Source organism: Camellia sinensis, chromosome 3 (assembly GCF_055761805.1).
Source record: "Camellia sinensis isolate YWXY chromosome 3, ASM5576180v1, whole genome shotgun sequence".
Taxonomy (NCBI): Eukaryota; Viridiplantae; Streptophyta; class Magnoliopsida; order Ericales; family Theaceae; genus Camellia; species Camellia sinensis.
The window spans coordinates 83,705,427-83,732,338 of record NC_138963.1 but is presented as its reverse complement, the minus strand read 5'-3'; the positions used below and the strand labels follow the sequence as shown (position 1 = coordinate 83,732,338).

Genomic DNA, 26,912 nt, shown 5'->3' with positions numbered 1-26,912 from the left:
TATTTTTATTGGATACTTGACAACGTATGGGCAACAGGACAGTGACAACAGGGACAGAAAAATGAGATACAACATACCAGCCCGCCAAGTTAATATTTTTAATTAGCGTTGCTTAATCATCCTTGGTTAGTGGTCAGTTAGCTTGATCTTCTAGATTAGCTAACTTTTACCAAACTCATACATGGCAAAACTCAAACTGTGAACCTATATCTTATCTACCATGCATAATATTTTATTGCAAAATATTATATATTATCAAATTTATTTTATTATTTTATTTAATTTCTTATATGTATTTATATAACAAAAATTGTTATGGATATGTCTAATATTCATTATGATTTTAAAAAAATAGTGAGACTTATTATTATAACATGAAAAAATCATAAAAAAAGATGAAAAGTTTTGATGAAATATTCAGAATTCATATACAAAATGTTCATACATAATAATGTGTGATTCATATCCATCTACTCAAAATTAAAATGCTAATCACAACGATTATAATCACACGAGCGCCATTACCATATCATTTTGTCTCTTTTTTTCTTTTTCGTTTTTGTATAAACATTTTGTTTATTTAGTAGTTTCAATTAATCAATGATGGCTGCTGGCTCAAATACGCCTAATTGGTCACATAAACTGTTGAAATTGATATAATTAGTAAAATAATAGCAATAAATAATCCATCTGTATGCAAGATCATAGAAACTTCCATACACCTCAACTGTAATTTAATACCAAGAATACATATGCATATATATATATATATATACATGCTTGTACATTAGTAGGCATAGATATAGCCTTGTTTACCACAGAGAGAGCGAGAGAGACAGAGAAATGAACTGTGGAATGATTTCTGGAAGGGAAGCTTGCTTCCACATCTGCACCAAACCAAACCTATCAACAAGAAAACTAGTCAGTGAAAGTTGTCCTAGCCTTCTCTTCAAAAACCCTCTAGTAAAACCAAGCATATCCATTAAAACTCCATATGGGTCAACCTATTACAGAACCAGAAGAACTACAAGAGCAGCCATTGACAACTTGTCCGAGACATCATCAGAGGCCACAGAAGGGACAGAAAAGAGTTTCTACGAGCTGTTGGGTATATCAGAGAGCGGTACGCTGTCGGAGATCAAGAAAGCGTACAAGCAACTGGCACTCAGGTACCACCCGGACGTGTCGCCGCCTAACCGTGCGGAGGAGTACACAAGGAGGTTTATTCGGGTGCAGGAGGCTTACCAGACTTTGTCTAACCCTAAAACTAGAGCTCTCTATGATACTGATTTGGCCAAGGGTTTCCACCTGGCTTTCACTCGACGAGGGTTCTATGACCAGGTTTCTTTTTCTTTCTCCCTCTGTCTCGCGTTTTGCGTGATTTTTGGCATTAAAATAATTAAAATGCTAGTGATAACTTATTAATATGTTAAAAGTGTTAAAAAAAAAATTTATGCAAAGAGTATGTTAGGATCACTACAATTTAAAAGGCCGCATGTTTTAATTTTTAAAAGTGAAAATTTTGTTATAAAAGACATTTAGTGATCAATTTTCATCGTTACGAGGATAGTCGTTAAAAAATCGTTTCGAAAAGTCAAAAACAAAGTTTTTAGTGACAAAATTTTGAAAATGTCACTAATAAATAGACTTTTAAAGACAAAATAATTTGGTCTCAAAATGATTTATTTTTGAAAATAACATTTAGTCTCAAAAGGATAATAATTCATCACTAATTTTTAATTTTTGTTGCTAGAAATATAATAATGACACTTTTCGCAACAAAAATATTTAGTTCTTAAAACATAATTTTATTCCTAAATTTTGGCTTCGAAAACTTAATTTTTTTTTTTATAGTGGATGTGTAAAAGTTATGTTTGCATTCCAACTTTTCATCATTTTGTGTTTCTCAATGAGAGTTGTTCTTATTTTTATTATAATTATTTTTTGTCAATTGCTAAGAAAATATTTATTACTTTCACTGTCTTATTTTGCTAATCTCTTTCGAAAATTTTAACTTTGGAAAAAGAGTGAGATCCCACCACTCCCAGTGTTTTGAGATTGGTTCATATATATATATATATATATATTTTGGTCCTCCTCTTGTTGCCTCCCACGTGCATGTGGAGGTGTTGGGGTCACCCCTCACTAGGGGTGTGGAGCATCACTCTTTAACTTTTTAACGGAACATGTCATTATTGCACTTTATTTTCAATTGTATTTATACTCATTTGCAAGCAATGTTGTTAAAATTGAGATATTAAGAGGGATCATTTGGAGGGATTCATATATATGAGATTGTAAAATTAGATCGATGATCGTAAAATTCTATCTCAATGTAAAATAAAACGAAAAATTATTGGTATAATATATCTTCTATGTTAACATTTAAATTAGAGGAATCATTTGAAAAAAGAGTTTATAGTAAAAAAATCATCTACTTACACACACACACACACACACACACACACACACACATATATATATAAGAAATGAATGATAAAAAAAAAAGAATTTTTTTTAAGGTCCATGATATTAAGATTTTATAAGATAAAATACATACAATATTTTCATAATAGTTAAAGTTCCTCCACATCTTTACAGAGAAAATTCGACTCAGAGAAATTTGGCCCCGACTCAGAGAAATTTCAATTTTCATAGAGAAATTTTGAAATTTCTATGTGATCATACCAGAGAAGAAATTTCTATAAGTCGGGGCCGAAATTTCTTTGAGTCAAATTTTCTCTATGAAAATGTTGAAGGGCCTTAGCTAATAAAAAAAAAAGGTAAATTACACTTTAACTCCTTGTGGTTTGCCCAAAAAACATAAAACCCACTATAGTTTCATTTGTAACACTTAAACCCCTAGACTTAACACTAAACTTTAATTTTTTAATAGATCTGTTTATTTAAACAGAGTTTGGATTTCATGAGTATAAAAGTGTAATGCAACACTAGGTAGCACTTTCTCCTACCAAAACCGTTACACTCTTGGACCAAAACACCCATTTTCCTCATTATATAAATATGCAACACCATCACCTTCCATACAAACCCACCACCATAATTTTTTATTTCTCCTCTCATCTCACCACCATCACCTTCCATGGAAAATCACAACAACCAACGTCACCACCATCACCTTTCCTGCGAAACAACAACCAACCAACATTACCACCAATACTAACACCATTTCTACGCTCTCTACAGAATAGTTTAAACTCACTTTCTCTTTTCTCCATATATTTCTTATCACCACCACTTCTCTCTCTAAAAATTATACTTTTCTCCTTATAATTCAAATTAGTAACAAACCCAATCCATGGAGTCAAACAATTAATAAGTGTAAACATTTAGATTTTTGAAATAGCATTGATGGAATTCATATCAACAAAACTCACTTTATCTTCTCCAAACCGCCTGCACGCACGAACATACCCGAAAATATTAGATTTTCAAATTCAAACACGTCATTTCAAGCCCTTGTATCTCAATCGTCGTAACTCCATTTTGCCTCATTTTTTCGTTGTTGGATTCACCTCATGGCCTAATTTTTATATCACTCCTCACATGCCTCATTCTGCTTCTTTTCAAGTGCTTTCGGAGCTCTAAAAGTTGCCCAAAAATAAAAAACAAAAAATTCTTCCTATTTACGACATTTCTTTGGCCCATCTTTCGGACTCTATAATTTTCTCAATTTTTAACGGTTTTATCCCGTTCTTTCACCAATCTCTTCACCTTGCTTCATACTTCATCCTACGCCATCTCATTTTCTCATTTCTTCCGAAAATGGGTAGTTTTGGCATGCCAAAATTTATTCGAAAATCAACTTCACACATTCCAAAGAAACATCTCTAAACCTATTTCTTTATTTTTCATCATCCTCCCTCTTTTGTTGCTTCATCTATAGCACTTTGTGAAGGGTGGTTCTTGGTTTTGACAAAGCTGGGCAATGGTGGTCATGACGGTCCAGCGATAACAACGGACCTTGCGGTGTGGTCGTCGTGGAGCTTGATGGTAGTGGTTATGGAACTTGGTTGTGAAAATGGGTGAAGGAGGTGGATTTGGTGTTGAAAGGTGGTGGTGATGATGGTGCTCACAATGAGAGAGAAGATAGAGAGAGAAAGAGAGATACGATGTAATACAAATGAAATGACTGTGTAAAATACCTAGGGGCATTTATGACTTTTTATTACTTCTGTTACGTCCGTCCGAAATTAAAGTTTGGTATTAATTTTAAGGGGTTTGAGTGTTACAAATAAAACTATATGGGAAGTTTTGTGATTTTTGGGCAAACCGTAGAGGATTAAAGTGTAATTTACTCTAAAAAAAATATCTTTGACCTCTCCTACTATACAAAGTTAAAGAAGGATGTTTCACTAATTTTTTTAAAAACAAATTGGTAATATCGAGATCATAGTGCGATAGTTTGTAATTCAGAAATGAAATTACATATTTTGTTGTAATGACACATGTTTTTTTTTAAAAAAAAAAATGTGTAACAATATTATAAAAATATATAATTTCATTTTTAAATCACAAATTATTCTAAATCTATTAATAGATTATATAATATTTGTCACAAAAATATATAAATATATATATATATATATATATATAATAAAAACAAAGTAAGAAGGTGCATGTGTTATCATCAAAAATAAATAAAACAGTGCATGTGTAGTAAAGGGATTTTTAAAAGCAAATAACCAAAGAAAGACCTTCTAACATAAATGAAATAAAGGTAAATTAAATTGGTAGTCGTTATATTTTGTATTTTGTGTCATTTTGGTTATTTTAATTTCAATTAGCTTAATTTTGACTCTTAATTTTAAATTTTGTGCCAAGTTTGTCCAATTAATGATAACGATCAGGGTTTGTGAAGAAAAATTATCACTGAATTAATTGAGATTAATTCACTTTTTTCTATAAAACCGTAGTAAATGAAGTTTATGTGCACATTTTTCATAATAATTATAATCAATTTGATTAACTTAAGATAAAATCATAAATTCATAATCAAAATCAAATCAATTGAAATTACAAAGAATAAAATAAAACAATGATGAAAACATAAAAACTATCAGTATAATTTGCCTATGAAATAGCATTTACTTTGAATTTTTTTCTATATTGGGCAAGCGATGAAAAAGAAATTGAAAAAGCAAACAAACAAGTAAAATTATATTATACAGTGATAAAATTCAAACACAATTACATCATACTTGTTGACTAAACACCTCGCCCAATACCTAATCTGAAATTGGATTTGGTTTGAATGTTGTCCGAGTTGAAATTTTAATAAATAATAGAAAAAAGAACAGAAGATTAAAAATAAAAAAAATAAGAAAAACGAAAAAAAAAAAAGTTATCATGATTGGGTTCTTAATTTGACCATTTTGATTGTGGACAAATTCACACTTGCCATTTGAGCAAAATTAGATGAAATGTGCCACTCATGATTTTCTATAAGCTTTTTGCATAAGTTTTATAGTCTCTTATAGCCACAATTATTTTTGTGGTTGATTCTATGTCCTCAACTTTATACTTGTGGTTGATTTTCTACTTGGGGTTGAAAGTTTTATGTATAAAGAAAGCGAAAGAATTGTGTATTGAAATGTTGTATTGAATGTTATATAAACTTGAAATTAACAATGTTCAGATGACTCTCTTATATAGAGGAGAGAGTGTTACAAAGGGGCCAAAAGTGGCCGAAAGAAGAAACAGGAAAGCATGCACTAAGGAGACAACATTATTAAAGCTAGTTGGTATTTTACAGCTAATATAGATATGCACTAACATATAATACATATAATATACTAACAGCCCCCCTCAAACTCAAGAAGGATAGATACTAACCAACTTGAGTTTGGAGAGAGTAACAAAACGTAAAAATAAACTGACAAATAAAAGTGGATAGGAGACACTGTATGATCGTGTCGAACCGTTGTAGAAGCTAACCGGAATCAATGTCGGGACAGTTTACGGAGTCATGCCGGACCGTTGTAGAAGCTGACCGGAATCAATGTCGGGACAGTTTACGGGGTCATGCCGGACCGATGTAGAAGGACAGTTTACGGGGTCATGTCGGACCGATGTAGAAGACAGTTTATGGGGTCATGTCGGACCGTTGTAGCAGACACTGTGGGGTCGTGTCAGACCGATGTAGAAGACAGTTTATGGGGTCATGTCGGACCGATGTAGAAGACAGTTTATGGGGTCATGTCGGACCGTTGTAGCAGAGGTTGTGGTGGTGCACCAAGGGGGCGACTTAGGGAGTGCGCCATGAGCGACTTATACATGATACTGTGTATAATCCCCCCTCAAACTCAAATAGGTGTGAAGATAGAAACCTATTTGAGGTTGAAACAAAGGGATTGATAAAGCTGACCGGTGTAGAAGACACTGTATGAGTGTGTATATAGGCTGCCAAAAAAAATATATATATACATGGATGTAGATATCGAGCCCTCAAAAGTCGTGCCCTCAAAAGGTGTGCCCAATCTGTCAAAAGGCGTGCCATCAAAAGGCGTGCCCGATGCATCAAAAGGCGTGCCAGATATGATGGCGAGGCACGTGAGTGCTTTGGCTGGCGTGCCCGTTTGTCTGGCGTCAAGAGGCGCGCGATGCGCGTGGCTGCCTCGGCTATTTAACCAAGACAGAGCCTGAGGCCGAGGCAGAAGCAAGAAACCTGCGAAATCCTCTGTAAAACTCTTCATTGTCCTGAGAGAGAGAGGCTGTAACACTGTTGTGCTGAGAGAGAGAGTCTGTAACACTCTGTTGCGAGAGAAAATGGCTTCGTCGTCCCGTGGTCTGCTGACTCTCTTTCCCGACCTCAACGAGTCAACAAGAGAGATAACGGGTGCAGTGTCCCGTGAACCTCAACCAAACACCACTGGGTTTGCTCTGTTGAACTTTCCGATGCAGTCGGTGGAGCAAAAAATGGCAATGCAAACGGATGTGGAGGCTAATCAGTATACTTTGAAGGCATGTGTGGAGTCCATGACGGCGGTCACAAACTTGTCGCACCGGCTGCAGAGTAGGACAAATGAGGTGCAGCAGTTAAACTCCCAGCTGACTCTGCTCCAACGCATGTATAAGGATGCGCGAGCAGAGATAAGCGTGCTAAGGGCAGAAAACAAGGAGCTGAAGCGGAAGGCCACCGTGATGTTTCGATTTGGAGGGCCGCCATATGCTGCAGTGGAGGAGCAGGGAGTAGTGATCATGCCCAATGGAGTGGGAAACACGGAGGCAACACCGGCAAGGGTCGCCCAGGACGGAGGCAAAAAGAAGAGACCCGTAGCAGAGTAGAGAAGAAAAATCCCACTGTGGTGGGTGTGGTTGATTTGTTTGTGTTTTTTTTTTTGTTTTTTTTTTTTTTGATGTAAAATGGTGAACGGGGTGAGCCCCGACATGAATAAAAGGAGGTTGGTGTGCAAGTCGTCTTCGGCTGTTTTTTTTTTTTTTTTATTCAAAAAATAAATAAATAAATAAATAAAGAAATAAAGAAAATAAAAGAAAGAAAGTGGAGAGCAAAAGGTGGATACTGCCAGTGAAAAACATGAGAGTAGTAAGGAGACCATTTTTTGTTTGTTGTGTTTTTTTTTTTTTTTTTTTGTTAATAATAATAAAAAAATGAGACCACTGGGGTGGGCGTGTGAATAAAAAAAAAAAAAAAATGAGACCACATGCGTTGTGTGAGTGGGTGGTCTGTGGCAATGGGGTGCTGGGTGTTGAAAAACTGTGTAGTATTTTTTTTTTTTTAATAATAAAAAAAGGAGACCACTGTAGTGTTTTGTTTAATAATAACAATAATAGGAATATAGTAAGGGAAAGCATGTGTGGGTTCTGAATGCGGTCCGAAAAATAATAATAAGAAAAAAAAAAAAAAAGGAAAAGAATAGTGAGTGGGGAACAGGAGTGGGTTATGGGTTGGAGAATCGCAGCTGGGATGGGATGATGGGTTCTCTGCCACTCCTCATGTAAGCATGAACTGATTCGGGTTGTTGGAGAACCAGTCTAGGTGTTAGTGGAGTTGGCAAATCCGTGTGGGTCTATTAGAAGGCAAAAACGCAGCATCATTTTGTTTACTCTCTCCCTCTTTATCCACATCCTCCAAGCCATCCTCAATCGGCTCCTCCGTAAACCCCCATCATCAACAAGCTTCAAGACACCTTCGCTCCCATCAGCGGTGGCAGCGAGCTTCCGAAGATTGAGTTGCCTCAGGTGGCGGTGCTGATCTGCTGCGTGGTGGTACTGGTGTGGCGGCGATCGGCCGGCCAGAAGTCTTCCAAGGTGGCCGAGCCTTTGAAACCTCTGACGGTGACGACGGATCCGGAGCCGGAACCGGAGGTCGATGACGGAAAGACGAAGGTTGTCATCTTCTTTGGCACACAGACTGGTACCGCAGAAGGATTCGCCAAGGCACTTGCTGAGGAAGGTAAAGCGAGATACGAAAAGGCAATATGAGCATTTCAACAAGATAGCAAAAATCGTGGATGAGGTCCTTGATGTAGCAGGTTGTGCTGTCTGTGTTTTGTGCACTCAGTAGGTTGAAGAAAGGAAATTTCAAGGTATGTGTAGAAAATTTTAGCAGATTAGGTTGAGGTCCGGCGGGCGGCCAAGGCGAGGTTGCCGCCCGCCGGTGAAGCGAAAAATACTAAGTTCTTAACTTAGCTCTGATACCATGAAAGTTTTATGTATAAAGAAAGCGAAAGAATTGTGTATTGAAATGTTGTATTGAATGTTATATAAACTTGAAATTAACAATGTTCAGATGACTCTCTTATATAGAGGAGAGAGTGTTACAAAGGGGCCAAAAGTGGCCGAAAGAAGAAACAGGAAAGCATGCACTAAGGAGACAACATTATTAAAGCTAGTTGGTATTTTACAGCTAATATAGATATGCACTAACATATAATACATATAATATACTAACAGGTTATTCGGCTATGCCTCTGCTAATCAGGACTCACAAAAGTTGCTGGAGTCTTACTCTACACAAGTTGTTGGAGTCTTACTTGCTGAAGTCTTCTTTTCCTCTGTTTTGGTGGTTAATGTTAATACTTTGTTTTACTGATTTTGGTTGGGTTTGAGGTTCCTCTAGTTGGTTTCTCACCAACTGTTGTGCCTCTGTTTTACTGATTTTGGGCTAGCTTTTTGAAGCCAATTTTGTCTGGTTTCATTTAGCCATGCTGGGAGCTTCCTCTGTATTTCAGTTTTTATATCTATGTACTTCCTTCTTTGCTGATCAAAAAAAAAATTAGTTCATGCTTTTGTTCATAATTTGAACACTTTTTTGTTTAAATTTTTTTTTCTTAATCAGAAATGTGAGTGGAAGGATCGGTGGCAGTCGCAACTGATGGAGCTGAAGCGCAAGAGTACAAATAAAAATTCAAATATGAGAGGCCAAGAAGATCATATTCATAGATCATCATGGGGTGCTCGAATGAGAAGCCAAACAAGTTAAAGATTTGGTTTTCGGTTTGACTAATAACTTTAGTTGTTCGTGTATGTACAGATGTATGCATGCATGCATGTTGTATCAGAAAAAAAGTCCTTTTCAAAAGTGTGACTCTAATCTCCTCATCAATTAGGGTAATTCAATTGTTTACAACACTTGTATCAAAAGTGTGACTCTAATCTCCTCATCAATTAGGGTAATTCAATTGTTCACAACACTTGTATCACATAAAAAAATTATGAAAATTTATAATATTTTTATAGACACAAATTCCCCAATCTAAACTATGACATTCAATGTACTAAATAAATAAATAAAAAATGAAAAATCCCAATTCTCCATAATGTTGTCAATTGAGCCAACTGTACAAATATTCTTGTTTCTTATTCATTTATCCCTGTATAATATACTTGAAGCCTTTTCCATTAGGAGGTTGATTCTCTCAAGCCCATAATTTAGACAGGAGGGAGTTATTTGAAGTTATGGGGCTCATTACATGCTCTGTTTTGATTATTCGAACTGTATATTTTATCGGACACTTTGTATATATCATTCACATAAAAAATGAGGTCGATTCGATAATCGTAACCTATTTAATTTATCACATTTATCACCAAAAAAATGAACGACAATTGTGTTTTTAAAAATAGATCATTCATTTGACAAACGCGATAAATTGAATAAATTACAATTATCAGATCGACCTAATTTTTTTCAGGTGGATGATATACATGAAGTGTCCGACAAAATGAACGGTTCAGATCATTGAAACGAGACCCATGATAAGCTTCATAGGTTTAGACAACTACCTTCAATCTAGATTACATACCCAACCAGGCCTAGCTTAATTGAGCACCATGACTCTCTGAAGGACTTGGTCCCAATAGGGAGGTCATGGGTTCAACAGTTCTTAAGGGAAAGTTGAATTAAGAGGCAAATACTTGGTGCTTTGCAAGGGTGGAGAGACTGACTCCCATAAATGCTAACCTAATAACTAATAAGTGATTTTTGCAGATACTCTAAGGTTGCCTTTAGTCAAAAATTGCTTTGCTGTTGTTGGAAGCTCTTTGGTTGGGAGCTGGTGATGAATTACAAATTGGGACATTTGGAAGTTGAATTGCTGTTAAGTATGTTGGTGCGGGTTGTTGGTGTGTGATGATGCTTTGAGCTGCTGTTATGAGGCTGCTCCTGGTGGTGCTGTTATTGTTGGGATCTGGGATCCCACCCAAGACCTTATAGAAATTATTCCATGCAGAAAAACACACCCACACTCAAGGAGACACAATATTTAAAGTGGTTCGGCCTCAATGCCTACGTCCATGGGAGAGTAGCCGGTTATCACTATAACAATGGAGATATTACAGAAAGATTACAATAGAGGAGGAGCTCACACTCTCCTCACTCACCCACTCACCCGTCTCCCTCGCTCACACCGAGGAAGACAGTCTCTCCGCCTCAGATATCTCACTCTCTGTGGCTTGCTCTGCTCTATCCGTCTATGTTCTCCTCTCACCCATCTTCATTTATACACTTTTAAATGGTGGATGGAGGGGCTGGCCAGCACATGGCCAACTTGTGCCAACTCCTTCTTCACATGGCTAAAGGCTTCCTAACATGGCCAGCTCTTGTGTGTTGGCTTTGCACATTGCCAACTCCTTCTTCACATGGAGAATCATCCCTCACATGGGTGATGATATCCCACAAATCACCCCCTCAGCCCATGTGAGGTGATCCACAACAAAACCTGCTGCCAAGGTATCAAGCACCCCCTGATTGGATGCCCTGTACCCCCTGCTCGGGATACCCTTGCATTACCGTGCAACTCCTTGCATGATGAACACGGGAGCAACTAGAAAACTTCAGAGTTTGACACATCAGCATCCTTAATTTTCCTTGCTCGGAGCTTATTTCTGAACAACCAGCCTTTGCTTTCTGCATTTCAGAACAACTTCCCAGCGATCTCGTACGCCCGTTGTCTGTGCTGCAATCCCTGATGTTCGGTTCTGTCTCACTTGTACGTCCGTACTGATGTTTGACAGTTAGCCCTTCTGCCAAGACAACTTCCACCGGTCTGTACAAGTTACCACTATGCAACTCCGTGCATAGTGCTCGCACCCCCTTATTGGAGTGCATTACAAAGCTCACTTTGCGACTCGAGATTGCATCCCTCCCTTCAATGCATCTTTTGAGAGGTTGCAAAATGTCTTTAACACGGGAGCAAAAGAAACTCTCTTCTTCACTGGCATAGTCTCTACAGACTTGGTTTCTTTGCTCTGAACTTTCTTCAAGATTGGCTTCACTGGCTCAGATCTGTGCACCTTTGAACTGCCTCCTTGCGTTCCCGTGCACCGTTTTCGCCATTCCTGATGAAAGCCTTGCTCAATCATACGCATTGGTTGCGTATGTTCTCTCTTTGTACCCTTCAACTGGCATTTGACAACACTCATCGTTGTCAAAACTTCTCCTTTCAGTCTGTACAGTTTGTTGCACAATTTGCCTTGCAACATTTCTCTATCACCTCTTCATCGTCAGAGGAATTCACTGCAACTGCTGTAGTTGAGGGACCTCCGTGTCCCTTAGCCTTCTCTTTGGCTTGTTGCCAAATCATCTATCCGTCGATGAATGGTCATCTCTTCTAATTGAACCAGATCCTCCGAATACCTCAACAACCAGGAAAGTTCCCAGGAAAGACTGGTGGGGTCACAACCGGTCCCACTTAAGAACCGGTCTCCTTAGACAGTGTCTTTTTGACAGAACTTTCCTAGACCTTTGAGATAATCATGTCTGCAATCCTCTGATCGCCCCTGACCAATCCTGATCTCCCTCGATCTGCCATTTGATCAAGCCTGATCTCCTCTGGTCTTCAATGATCTATCTCAATCTGTATCTGGTTGTCCAATCTGGTCAGAATCTTGCCCATTCTAACCTCTTCAGTGAATCCACAGCGTTCCACAATATCCGGCAACCTTCCTTCAACTATTGAAGATGACAAACTCCCATGTTTTGACAATCTTTCAAAACCGTTCAGAATTTCACTATTCTGACCTCGCGGTTGCGTCCGGAGCGGTCCGTTTAGCTAGGACCAACCTTTGCTGCACTTCCAAGGACCTCACTGAAAAAAATCTCCGAAAGTTGGGCCATACCACAATTTTTTGAAAATTCTGGGCCAAATTGCAATTTCCAGAAGTTCAGGGAATATTCCGTGTACCAACAGAATATTCTGTCCACTGCACCTGATGCCGTTCGTCTCTTTAATCTGCCTTCTTTTTACAGAAACTCTGTCTCCAGAATCTGACCGTACGGATGTGTCCGGAATACTCCAAATAGTTGGAAACCACTATTGGATCACCAAAAACGGACTCCAAATGGCTTCGATCTAGCCAAAACATTTTGTACGCCTCAGATCTGCGGTTACACCATACCCGCAGCACACTGGATCATTCCTCTGATGCTGACGTGGCAGCAGACGTGGTACGCGCGTGCCTTACACGCGCCTTCCCCCACTTACCTTCTTCCTTGAGACTGGGCCGATGCGCCGACTGCCTTCACGGCGCGTGAGGGCGCGTGCAGAGACTGGGCCTCACGCGCCTTCTTCAGGTGGCGCGTGAGGGCGCATGGGGACTCCTCTGGGTGTCTGCTTTATATGGTTGGACTCCTCTTCTCGAGCCCTTGCTCCTGGTATGCTCAAAACCTGATTTCGAGCAACTTGATTTCTGGGCAGTTTCAAACAACACGCTGTTTTTGTTCCGAAATGCCACCAACGAGGCTCTGATACCACTTGTTGGGATCTGGGATCCCACCCAAGACCTTATAGAAATTATTCCATGCAGAAAAACACACCCACACTCAAGGAGACACAATATTTAACGTGGTTCGGCCTCAATGCCTACGTCCACGGGAGAGTAGCCGGTTATCACTATAACAATGGAGATATTACATAAAGATTACAATAGAGGAGGAGCTCACACTCTCCTCACTCACCCACTCACCCGTCTCCCTCGCTCACACCGAGGAAGACGGTCTCTCCGCCTCAGATATCTCACTCTCTGTGGCTTGTTCTGCTCTATCCGTCTATGTTCTCCTCTCACCCATCTTCATTTATACACTTCTAAATGGTGGATGGAGGGGCTGGCCAGCACATGGCCAGCTTGTGCCAACTCCTTCTTCACATGGAGAATCATCCCTCACATGGGTGATGATATCCCACAGTTATGAGGCTGCTCTCCTGGTGGATGGCTGTTGTGTTTTGCAGATGGGGAAGATGTTTGGCCTTCTAGTGGTAAGTTGCTATGTTGTTGTTGTGTGCCTCTGTCAACAGATTTGCTTAGCAGGGGAGTGGTAATGCTAATGTTGCTGGCAACTTAGGGAATGGAATGCTGGTGTCTAAATGACACCTCCTGGCTGCTGCTGTAAGGAATGGAGTGACTCCAAGTAAAGTTTGTATCACACATGAAGGTTGAAGGAGTAGGTTATGTGAAGTAAGGTCTGCTGCTGATCTATGGGGAAGAGGATGAGTTGTGGAATTTGAATGTTGTGAACTGAGAATGAGCTGCTCTAATCTATCTTGCACTAGTCTTGCATTAGCCTGACTGACACCTCCTGGCTGCTGCTGCTGTGAGGAATGGAGTGAATCTAGGTGAAGTTTTGTATCACATTTGGGGTTGCACTAGGTGTAGTTCTGCAATAGTCTAAATGGTGGCTGCTGTGATCTGTTTTGTATTAGAAGTGGAGTGGAGGTTCTCTGTTGTTTTTTTCCTTTCTCCTTTTTTAGTTCTTTTGATAGGTTCCTCACCAATCATGGGTTAAGTGCTAGCAAATGATTGTGCTTTCTTATTAGTGTCAACCTAGTTGGGATTGGTAAGATTAGTTATAATGCTATTTGCACTTTCCTTCTTTATTGATGTAAGTTTTCGCATGTATCTTACTTTCTTCATCAATAAAGTTTCTTTTTACTGATAAAAAAGAAAAAAGTGATTTTTGCCCCCCCAAAAAAAAAACTAGATTACAGAGTAAGGGAAATCCACCTCCATTTATTTGGTTTGGATCTAAATCACATAAAATTATTTCACTATAGATAGGAAATCAGTTATTTTAATTTTGGGGGGGGGGGGGAATCTTGAAATGCATAACCACAAGTGAAAATTTACAAAAATTATCGATACATATTTTTTATTTTAACATCTTATTACAATTGGGTGAAAAAAAATATTATTGAGCAAACACGACTCAAAATTTATTAGTAAATAAATAAATAAATTATGAGATATTGATGTGCTCTTAATTTTCACATTTCCCTTCCATCTAGTTCATTTTGCTGGGTAAAAGTATCGACTAAAGCCATAATTATTTTGGACTAGATTACTTTTGACATTATCAATTTTTTAGAAATGTGTATCTTATTCCACTTTCGGAATATTTGGGGGGATTAATAAAATCATATCCTATGCCATGTTTCTTTAGAATCCCAAAAACATGGACTACGTAATAACCATAATTTTAGAATATTTTACTCTATTAATCACAAAATACATAATGTCGTCATAATTTGGCATAACAAAAAATATCGTAACCAAGCTACAAACTTTTGCAATACCAACTACAAAATTTTGAATGTTTTTTTACTTCAATTTATAAGGTAATTAGGCATTTTGTAATTATTATTAAAAACTTTTGTGATAAAATTATATATTTATATAATAAGATGCCGAGTTTTTTTTTATAAATATTCTAAAAAAAATAATTTAAAGAATTGACCCACTTTTTAAACTATTTGGAAAACTAACCTGCTTTTTGAAATTGTATTTTGAAAATGTAATTTTAAATTGAAAATTACATTTTCAAGATGCAATTTCAACTTGAAATCGCATGTTTAAAATACAATATATCTTACTGAAGTCTATGTCATCATAAAATTGCATTTTCAACATGCAATTTCAAGTTGAAATTGCATATTGAAAATACGATTTCAATTCAAAATTACATTTTCAAAATGCTATTTCAAAAAGTAGGTTAGTTTCCTAAATAATTTAAAAAATAGATTAATTCTCTAGATTGTTTTTTTTAAATATTAAAATAAAATAAATAAATAAATAAATAAAAACTTTAAGATACATACAGTATACACACTTAAACAGATGCATACCATAAATTTTTTTCCTATTTTGTATATATCATATCAATAAAGATCCGAACCCCCTTTGAGGGTCACCCCCACGGCACCTTTTGCCTTTGATTGGTCAATTTTTTTTTTTTCTTTTCCCCCTATCACCAACCCCCTGTGTGTGCGTGGGTGTGTGTGTTGTGTGTGCGTGGGTGTGTGTGTGGAGGGGCACCAAGGATCCTCTAGAGTGTTTTTTTCCTAAAATTTTCTAAAGTTGTGTATTGTGTGGTTGAGATTTAATGCTGAAAAATTGATGTGACTTGTCATTAAATCTCAACCACACAATGCACCACTCTAGGAAATTTTAGGAAAAAAAAAACTCTAGAGGATCCTTACTCTCGCGCGGGGCGGGGGGGGGGGGGGGGGGGGGGGGGGGGGGGGTGGTTGTGTGTGTGTGTGCAGAGTTTAAGGGGTCTTAATCATGGCCCATATCATATTCACCTCTTGGGATATATGTGTGCAAGCCTGAAAATGACTTTTGAATCTTTTTCGCGTAAGGCTTCTCTCAATGACATGTCCCTTGTTGGGGTTTGTTTGGCTGATTGAATATCATTCTAGGATCATGCGATGGGATTGAATTACTTATTACAACTTGTGGGGTGGTTGAGATTCAGGCTCTCATCAGAACAGATCCAGAATTTTGATACAGAGCGGGTGAACATAGATATTAATAATTATTTTTTTAATATGGATTAATGTTGTGTGAAAGGCCTCTAAAAACCTCAAAACACATGACATATACAGTGCATAACAAAATAAATAAATGAAGTAGAGAACAAACACAAGAGAAAACACATATTTATGTGGTTCTCTCAACTAGAAGTATGTCCACAGACAACGCAGACGATTTTACTAATTCAAATAAAAAGTTACAACAATATCTTATATTTACTCTAACTACAAATGTCTCATTATCTTCTCAGTTACAAATGAGTCACAATTAGTGTGTTTGCTTTGAATTTTTTAGATTAAATTTTTTGAAAATTGAGTTTTCTGATTTTCGTATTTTTTTATTTTTAGTGAATATTTTTAAAATTTTAAATATTTTTTTTACTTTTTTAGATGCACCTTACTTAGATGTATCTAAAAAGTAAAAAATTAGTGAAAAAATATTTTAAAAAATTAATAAATACATAAAAATACAAAAAAAAATGTACTGGATTCTCAAATTTTTTTTTTTTTTTGTATTTTTGGTATTTAGTGAATTTTTAAAAGGTTTTTTTCACAATTTTTTTACTCTTTAGGTATATTTATATTAGGTATGTCTAAAAAGTAAAAAACAAATTGCTTAAAATATTTAAAAAAATTCAGTAAAAACAAAAAAATACTGAAAATAAGAAACCAGAATTTTCTGAAAAGTGTTTTTGGAAAAATAGAACTGTGGGGATATATTTTCTGTATACCAACACGTGGCATGGTGACGCCGACGTGTCAGCCGAGGTGCCACGTGCCCTGGTAGTTAAGCCGAGGTAATCTCGGAGAAGCCGAGGTCATCTCCAAAGATATCGGAATCCGAGATATGGGGCAAGAGTCCTAAGGCACAAAGGGGATTGAACTAAGATAAGGATAACACTCTCAAGGAGTTTATCTATATCACTTAAAAGAGTCCAGAGTAAACAGTGAACTAGAATCCATAGAAGTCATACTTCTAGTGGGACTTGGATTGAGTATATTATAAAAAAGAGGCACCCCCATGGGTCTAAGGTATGTAACTTATACTTTGAGTATTCAATTTAGTACTTGATTATCTTTGAGAGATATACTGACTTGATCGTCGGAGTGCCCCCGGGTGGAAGAACCACCGCCGGAGCTTTTTCTTTCTGTTTCAGGTTACTTTAGCCATCTATTCTGCTTGTGCTCTCCAGCTGATCACTAAACGGGCAGTGTGGTCAGATTTTCACCCACACAATTTGGCGCCGTCTGTGGGAACGAAGGAAGAATAGATGGCCAGTAACGGACAGCAAAATATTGGGGAGGACGCTCCCACTGGGAGTGACAGCCCAATTGATCTTGATATCGAAGGAGATAACCGCAATGCAGAAGCCCGTGACCAGGGTCACAGAGAGAACGACGTCATCCCAGAAGGCGACACGTCAAAAAGAGCTAACCAAGGAAAATACTACAATGAAGATAACCTCCAGGTATGGAGGGACAGGTGCCTACGGAGGGATGAGGAAGTAAAAGAACTAGCAAACAAGTTGGCGGACCTCCAGTCAGTCGTCAACTTCATGATGCAGAATAATGTTATGCAGCCACCATACCCGCTGCAAGATACGCCGATGCCAGCGAACAACACTCAGAAGGAGGTAGGAAGAACAATCCCCGAGGTCCCCCAGCATACCAGAAGCGGAAGGCATTCACACCGGCCTTCCAGGGAAGTCGGACGGGAAAAACCGAGGCAAGAGGAGTCCCGACGGACACACCACATGAAGAATCCAGACCCCAAAGAACATCGACATGTTCAGGGGCAAGTACTCCATTTTGACACATCCCACGAAGAAAGATCCAAACGACCCCACCACGAGGCCGAAAGTAGTGTACCAAAAAGACTAAAATCCAAAGACAGCTGAGCTCCAGGGAGGAGCAAAGAAGACTTGAGGGACTACCTCAAGAGGAGGCAACAGAATGGAGAAGCCGAGGTAAACTCCCCAGTGAAACCGAAGACAGCCTTCTCGGCGGAACTGGACAAATTCGAACCGCCCAAAAGATTCAGTATGCCGAGGTTTCAAATCTATGACGGTAAATCAGATCCAAACTTTCATGTTGGGTTGTACCTAAATTCAATGGCGCTATACAGCGGAAACGAGCCGTTGCTCTGCAAAGTATTCCCCTCATCCTTTGGGGAAATTGCATCTGATTGGTTCCACAAGTTACCAAAAGGAAGTATAAAGACATGGGAAGGCTTGGCCGAGATGTTTGTGGCCAGATTCGTGACCAACAAGCTGCAACCCCTGAGGGTTGATGCTTTGATGGCTCTACGAATCACCAAGGAAGAAGGCCTCAGGGCCTATGCGAAGAGGTACTACGAGGTGTTCAACCGAATACCTGAATGCAACCAGGAAGTAGCAGTCGTATCCTTCAAGAACGGCCTGAAAGATGACTGCCCCCTGCGGAAGTCTTTGGCAAAAACATTGCCGAAAAGCATGGAAGAACTCATGGCAAGAATTGAGAAATATGCCAGGGCCGAAGAAGATACATCAGGAAACAAAGAGGTGAAACAAGAAAAGGGAAACGGCTCGCCAAAGCGAAGCCGAATCAACAATGGGCCGACCAGACAAGAAATAGAATTAAGAAATAAACAGGCGGTAACCACAGTATTCCGGATCCCAATCCATAAAATCTTGGATCGGATTCGAAATCAACCTTATTTCAGGGCTCCGGCAAGAGCACCAGGGGAATTCATGGGAAGGAACGTTGGTAGACGTTGTGCCTACCACAATGAAGAAGGGCATCCAACTCAAGGTTGCAGAGCCTTAAAAGCACACTTGGAGGACCTAGTAAGACAAGGCCTTCTAAGGGACCTGGTCGATGAGGCCAGAACAAAGGAAGAGCAGGCAAGGCTGCCACAAGCACCAGCAGCACCCCCTCCCCCAGCACAGCTACCACAAGCAGGAGAACCAAGGGTGGTCAATGTAATCCACTCAAGGGTCAATGAAAATGAAATCAGAGAAGAAACCCAGAGGGTAAGACATTTACAACATATTTATCAAGTCGGGGAAAAGAGACATCGGCCAGAAGAATGCCAAGGGCCAATAATAGCCTTTACTGAAGCCGACCTAGAACTGGTCCAACACCCGCATAATGATGCCTTGGTAGTATCCCTACAGGTCGGGGAGTGCCAAGTAAAACGCATCTTAATAGATCAAGGCAGCTCCTGCGACATCATGTATGTCAGATGTTACAAAGAGCTAGGCCTTCACCCCGACGACCTAGAACAATCAAGCGGCCCGATGGTCGGCTTTAACGGAACGCCGACATGGCCACTGGGTGCAACAAGCTTAGAAGTACAAGCCGGCACTAAGAAGATCAGAACGGAATTCCTGGTAATTGACACACCCTCACCATACAACATCATCCTGGGAAGGCCGTGGTTACATGCAATGGGGGCAGTCCCCTCGACATTGCATCAACTACTCCGGTTCCCAACAAAGAATGGGATTGAAGAAGTCAGAGGGGATCAACTACAAGCTAAAAATTGCTCCATGGCAGCAACAAAATCCACCTGTAGTGTACAGGAACCAAAGAAAGCAGAAGTTGAAGATGAGGACATGGAAGTCCTGGAAGATGTTGGGAAAGAGCCAGCCGAGAAAAGCGAAGAAGCGCTAAAGAAAATCCTCGTCCAGGAGGGCGACGAAGAACGATTTTTTCTTCTTGGCTCAGGCTTAGCCAGAGAAGAAGAAAAAGAACTGGAAGATTTTTTAAGGGCAAACATAGAGGCGTTCGCCTGGACACCTTATGAAATGCCTGGCATTGACCCCGAGGTCACTTGCCACAGTCTGAATGTCGACAGATCGGCAAAACCTGTGATTCAACGAGCCAGAAGGCCGACGTTAATGCACGTCGAAGCAGTCGAGGAAGAGGTAGACAGACTCCTTGAAGCCAGGGCCATCCGAGAAGTCCAGTACCCAACGTGGCTGTCCAACACAGTAGTAGTAAAAAAGAAGAATGGCAAGTGGAGAGTTTGTGTAGACTTCACCAGCCTCAACAAAGCTTGCCCGAAAGACAGCTTTCCTCTGCCCAAAATCGACCAACTGGTAGACGCCACCTCGGGACATGAAAGGATGAGTTTTTTAGATGCATACAGAGGGTACCACCAGATTGCTATGTACCCCCCAGATGAAGAGAAGACCGCGTTCATCACCCCGAAAGGCCTGTACTGTTACAGGGTAATGCCTTTTGGGCTGAAAAACGCAGGAGCAACCTATCAGAGGTTAGTGACAAAGATGTTTAGACACCTGATTGGCAAAACGGTAGAAGTTTACATCGATGATATGGTCGTAAAGACCAAGGAATCGAAAGGTCATCTTGCCGACCTAAAAGAGGTCTTTGACATACTCAAAACATATCGGCTCCGACTCAACGCCTCAAAATACGCATTCGGAGTTGGGTCAGGTAAATTCCTAGGATATCTGGTAACAAGAAAGGGCATTGAAGCCAGCCCAGACCAAATCAAGGCCATCCTGGAACTACAGAGCCCAACATCGGCAAAGCAAGTTCAAGTGCTCACTGGAAGGGCCGCAGCCCTAAACCGATTCATCAGCAAAAGCTCAGACAAGTGCAGACCCTTCTTTAACCTGGTAAAAAAAGCCACAGACTTCCTGTGGACAGAAGAATGTGAAGCTGCATTAGCCGACCTAAAAAAGTACTTGACCACAACTCCGGTCCTTTCTAACCCAATCCCAGGGGAGGAATTGTTTTTGTACTTAGCAGTCTCTGAACACGCAGTCAGTGCAGTGCTAATCCGAGAGGAAAAAGGGGAGCAAAAAGCTGTCTATTACGTAAGCAAAACTCTGGCTAACGCGGAAACAAGGTACCTACCACTGGAAAAATTGATGCTAGCCCTGGTAATGGCCTCAAAGAAATTGAGCCACTACTTTCAGGCACACAAGATTGTGGTTCTAACAGAGCACCCACTGAAGTCCTTATTACATCAAGGAGACTTAACAGGAAGAATAGCCAAATGGGCAGTAACACTAGGCCAGTTTGACCTAGAATTTAGGCCAAGAACAGCAATAAAGGGCCAAGTTTTGGCCGACTTCGTCGCAGAACTCACACCTGAAGCCATCACACCTCGGGCTCCGTCGAGCCAAGAGGAACATTGCCCCAACAAGCAAAAAGAATCCCAGTCAAAGACAAAAAAGCAAGAAAAAGAGAAGCTCAGACCATGCAGCATCTACATCGGCGATTCATTCAGACTATTCGTCGATGGAAGTTCAAACCGCCAGGGAGCAGGAGAAGGAGTACTGCTGATATCTCCAGATGGAGAAATTGTAGAACAGTCCATCCGCCTGGGGTTCAAAGCCTCCAATAATGAAGCAGAATATGAAGCATTAATTGCGGGGCTAAAACTAGCAGCAGCAGCAGAGGCAGACGAGGTAATTGTTTTTTGTGATTCACAATTGATTGTTAACCAGTCAACAGGGGAATTTGCAGCCAGGGACGAAAGAATGTCGGCATATGCAAAGGAAGTCATCCGACTGGCAACCCTATTCCAAAACTGCAGATTACTCCAAGTAAGCCGAGATGACAACACCCACGCCGACGCGTTAGCCAACTTGGCCAGCTCAATTCAAACTGGAAAAACAAGGACAATTATGATCGACTACATGTCGGCCCCGAGCATAGATAAACAAAGCATTGAACAAGAAGCAATGTGCGTGGGCCTTGGACCAAGTTGGATGGATGCAATCATTGCATTCCTAAAAGAGGGAAAGCTGCCAGAAGACCATAAAGAAGCACATAAAATTAGGCTGAAATCGGCCAGATTCTGTCTAACAGAGGAAGGCCATCTCTACAGGAGGTCCTTCACTGGACCACTTTTAAGGTGCGTACATCCTTTGCAGGTTGAAGATTTCCTTTACGAGATTCATGAAGGAATTTGTGGAAGCCACGCAGGGGGCAGATCGTTAGCCCACAGGGCCATTACCCAGGGGTATTGGTGGCCCTACATGCAAAAGGATGCCGAAGCTTATGTAAAGAAGTGTGAACAGTGTCAAAAGTTTGCACCTTTGATACATCAGCCAGCTGCCGACCTAAACCCAGTATCCAGCCCCTGGCCGTTCGCCCAATGGGGCATGGATCTGGTTGGACAACTTCCCCAGGCAACTGGGCAGAGAAAATACTTGCTGGTAGCAACAGACTACTTCACAAAATGGATAGAGGCAGAACCTCTTGCCAAAATCCGAGATGTGGATGTCAAGAATTTTATTTGGAAAAACATAATCACCAGATTTGGGATTCCAAGAGCTATAGTTGCCGACAACGGAACACAATTCGACAGCAAACTTATCAAAAACTTTTGTGCAAAATTCAAGATCAAGAATTATTTCTCAACACCAAGTTTTCCTCAAAGCAATGGGCAAGCAGAGGCATCCAACAAAGTAATCCTGGATGGAATAAAGAAGAGGCTCCAGGCAGCAAAGGGAAAGTGGGTGGACGAATTGCCCAACGTACTTTGGGCATATCGGACTACGCCGAAAAGATCAACAGGAGAATCCCCATTCGCCATGGCATATGGCACAGAAGCAGTCATCCCATTGGAGATCGGCATCCCAGGGATCAGAACCCAGGGAGTAGAGAATGGCACCAATGACATACTCTTAACCCAAAACCTGGATTTATTAGAAGAACGAAGAGAGAAGGCTGCAATTCAGCTCGTAGTATACCAACAACAGCTTGCCAGAGCTTACAACAAGAGAGTCAATCCAAGAGATTTTCAAGTTGGCGACTTAGTCCTAAGAAAAGTCGTCGGGAACAAGAGGGATCCCAGGGAGGGCAAGCTTGGCCCAAACTGGGAAGGACCCTACAGAGTTACTTCAGTACTTGGGAATGGAGCATATCGGCTTGAGGACAACGAGGGCAAAGCATTGCCCAGACCTTGGAATACTTGTAATTTGAAATTTTTCTATCATTAGAAAAACATCATTGTTTGGCCGATGTTATCAATAAAATCTTTTCAGAATCCTTTCAATATGATCGATTGATAAAGTTATGCATGGATGTTTTTGAAGACATATCAAACTCAAAATTAAGCTGATTCCTTATCTTCACTTGTTGAAATTTGTAGCAATTTACAAGTTGAAGTTAAGCCGATATGATTCCTTAATCCACTTGTTGAAATTTGTAGCAATTTACAAGTTGGAATTAAGCTGATTCCTTATCTTCACTTGTTGAAATTTGTAGCAATTTACAAGTTGAAGTTAAGCCGATGTGATTCCTTATTTTCACTTGTTGAAATTTGTAGCAATTTACAAGTTGGAATTAAGCTGATTCCTTATCTTCACTTGTTGAAATTTGTAGCAATTTACAAGTTGAAGTTAAGCCGATGTTATTCCTTAATCCACTTGTTGAAATTTGTAGCAATTTACAAGTTGGAATTAAGCTAATTCCTTATCTTCACTTGTTGAAATTTGTAGCAATTTACAAGTTGAAGTTAAGCCGATGTTATTCCTTAATCCACTTGTTGAAATTTGTAGCAATTTACAAGTTGGAATTAAGCTGATTCCTTATCTTCACTTGTTGAAATTTGTAGCAATTTACAAGTTGAAGTTAAGCCGATGTTATTCCTTAATCCACTTGTTGAAATTTGTAGTAATTTACAAGTTGGAATTAAGTTGATTCTTTATCTTCACTTGTTGAAATTTGTAGCAATTTACAAGTTGAAGATAGGCTGAGGTTATTGCTTAAATTCTCATAGCAATATGTGGGTCGTTTAAACCTAAGGGAAGATGCTTAACACTTGTTGAAATTTGTAGCAATTTACAAGTTTATGTTAAGCCGACGTATGATCACCCGCCGAAGTATACAGTAAGTTACAGGTTAAAATAGAGGCTAAGTATATTGTTCATTACTTGTTGAAATTTGTAGCAATTTACAAGTAGGTAGGACTAAGCTTACTATTTAATACTTGTTGAAATCTATGAAACGACTGCAGGACAGTATCTTGCCGAAGTAAAAGTCTCATGGTTATACCCGAGGTATGAAACCCCGAGGAGATTGCATAAAGAAAGCAACATGAGGAAATATGTAAAAATTTTCTAAACACAAGACTATATATCACAAGATTGAAACATTCAAAAGAAAGAACTGTTGCAGTTACATATTGAAGAAGCCACGTCGGCCAAAAGAAAGAGTTCTGCATTACCCAGAAAGTACAAAGTACAAAGTACAGAAAAAAGAAGGAAAAGAAGTACAAAAAACATTTTCAAGATTTTTCAGTATCAGCCACTGCAGGAACGGAGACCTCGGACGATTCAGGTGGAATCTCCTCGGCCACTGTCTCCGCTTGTATTTCGGCATCTATCTCTGCCAATGTTGTGTCAAGACTTCTTTCAGTCAGAAGGAGGTCAGACGATAGATACCCTTGAACAGACTCCCTGGGCACTTCCTCAGCATCATCACCCCCCTCATCTTGAGTTAAGTCCATAACCAGCTCAGCAGGAGGAGGGGACTTGACTTCGACAACACTCTTGGGTTTTCTCACCAAGGCCTCACCATCATCTTTTTCTTCATCTTCCTCCTCGGCCTCGGACTCTGATTCACCTTCAGGAGGAGGTGGAGGAAATGGTAACGGAATAGCGTCGGCCTGACGCAATGGCGAGTCAGCAGGAAGGTCAAGCTTCTTTATCAAGGACATCCAACCAAGGGAAAATCCCCTGTTGCATGCCTGCCTGACTTGAAGCTTGTAGTCCTCTGCGACGTCGGCCATACCTTGAGCATAGGCCTTTTCATCGGCCTCTTTGATTTCGGCTTCTTTAGTGGCCAGAGCTTGCTGGAGTTCTTTCTCCGCTTGAGCCTTCTGAACCTCGGCCTCTCTTTTTTCGGCCTCAGCAACCTTTTTAACGGCCTCAGCAGCCTCGGCCTTCTCAAGAGCTAGAGTTTGAACCTTGGTTGCAGCCTCGGCTTGATCCTCCAATTTTTTCATTTTTGCTTCAAGAGACCTAATCTCTCTCTTCATAGAAGATGCTTCCCTCTTCATATCAACCAACCTTTGACGATTTTCAAAGGCTTGCATGGAAAATGAGTGGGCATGCTGAATGGCCTGCAAAAAGAACAGAAATGTGAGACAGTACTCTCAGTGAAGAACGGAAGAAAGAATCACAAGTACAGACAGAAATACTTACTTGAGCAGAGTGTTGGAGCATCAGAGCGTAATTTTCATACTCACTAAACTTGGCATTTCGCTCCAAGTCATTTGGTAGAAGAAGAGCAGTGCTAAGGGCGACAGCAACGTTGATGTCATCAGCACTTTCACTAGCCATGATAGGCCTATCCTCCAGGGATAGATCAGGGGCCCAGGAGACGTCGGGCTTCTTCGAAGCCGAGGTCGTCGCAGACGATGACCTTGGCCTTTTTGTTTGTGTAGACCCTGAGGGTTGGCCCTCAGCAGATCTTTTGGCTGAAGTGGAGGTTGATTTTTTGCTTTCAGCTAGCTTCGAAATCGGCAGAGCATCCTCAGCCTCGGCATCTGTAGCCTTGGCCTTAGGCTGAGCCTTTTTTACCCTCTTCGGTTTGGGTGGAAGCATTGTTTGCGTTGGTCCGGCTTCGGCATCAGTTGGAATGTCGGCAAGAAGATCTTGGACGACAGGCCTTGGACGAACCATTTCGGCTGTTTTTACAAGCTTTCTTCGGCGTTTACGTTCTGGAATTGGTATTAAGTAGGGGGCCGAAGTTGATGGAAGATCGGCTGGGTCAGATGTGGATTCTTGATCTGTTCGGGATGTAGAAGCAGTTAGGGTTGTGGCTGTAGGTAGAGAAAGGCTCTTTTTCCTTTTTCTTGGGACGTCGGGTAAGGTGGATTTGTATGTAGGGATGAAGTTTAGTAATACTGGGGCTTTTCGTTTATGGATTGGGAGGCCAAGAAGTGTTTTCAGATCTGTTCCTGGGAAGAAGGATTGGCGAAAATTTTTCGGTGGCTGATGAAGATCTGCAAAGAAACAGGCGTCAGAAATAAAGTATTAAAGTCTTAAGTAAAAACAACTAAGTGTTGACTCAGGGCTCTTACTCTTGCCCTCTGTAAGTGTTCGAGGAAGAGGGTAGAGGTGGACATCTTCATCTGGGCCAAATTCCCAATTTCCAGACGCAATGAGAAAATCATCTCCAGCCCCCTTGTTGGAGTCTGGGAGGTCGGCTATAATTTTGTACTGAGTGGATCTCGGCTTAAGGTAATAGACAAAACCCCTATCCTTCAGATCGAGAGGGCACATAGTATAACAATATTGAAGGTCGGCTAGGGTGATTCTAAGGTTTTCTTGCCTAGCTAAGGCAATAATACCGTTAATTACCCTATAGGAATTGATAGTAAGTTGCATAGGGTTCAGCTTATAGAAATGAAGAACTTGACGAAAAAGGGGATCGAGTGGAAGCCGAAGTCCACATTCGGTAAAAGCAACTATTGGAAAGGGCATTGTATGATCTGTGGGCACGATGGTATCATTATCCCCAGCTAATTTAAGATGAACATCGGCTGGGATAGAGAATTCTTGCCTAAAGTATTCAAGTTTTGTTGGGGTATTCACCCTATGCCTCCACATACCCATTATGTTGGCTTAAACTAAGAGGAATATGTTTCAG

General features: G+C 40.2%; 2 protein-coding genes across 2 annotated transcripts; one reads left to right on the top strand and one right to left on the bottom strand.

Annotated features, from left to right (window-relative positions):
- The first annotated feature begins 701 nt into the window (after positions 1-701).
- On the top strand, positions 702-9,730 carry LOC145822641 (chaperone protein dnaJ 20, chloroplastic-like). Its single transcript, XM_082920191.1, has 2 exons — positions 702-1,341; positions 9,323-9,730. Exons 1-2 carry the CDS (start codon positions 844-846, stop codon positions 9,464-9,466), a joined length of 642 nt encoding a protein of 213 aa, XP_082776317.1. The 5' UTR covers positions 702-843; the 3' UTR covers positions 9,467-9,730.
- Positions 9,731-24,543: 14,813 nt separating this feature from the next.
- LOC145821647 (uncharacterized) lies at positions 24,544-25,864 on the bottom strand. Its single transcript, XM_082918189.1, has 2 exons — positions 25,463-25,864; positions 24,544-25,380 (listed from the first exon to the last, which is right to left on the bottom strand). Exons 1-2 carry the CDS (start codon positions 25,862-25,864, stop codon positions 24,544-24,546), a joined length of 1,239 nt encoding a protein of 412 aa, XP_082774315.1.
- Between the last annotated feature and the right edge of the window lie 1,048 nt (positions 25,865-26,912).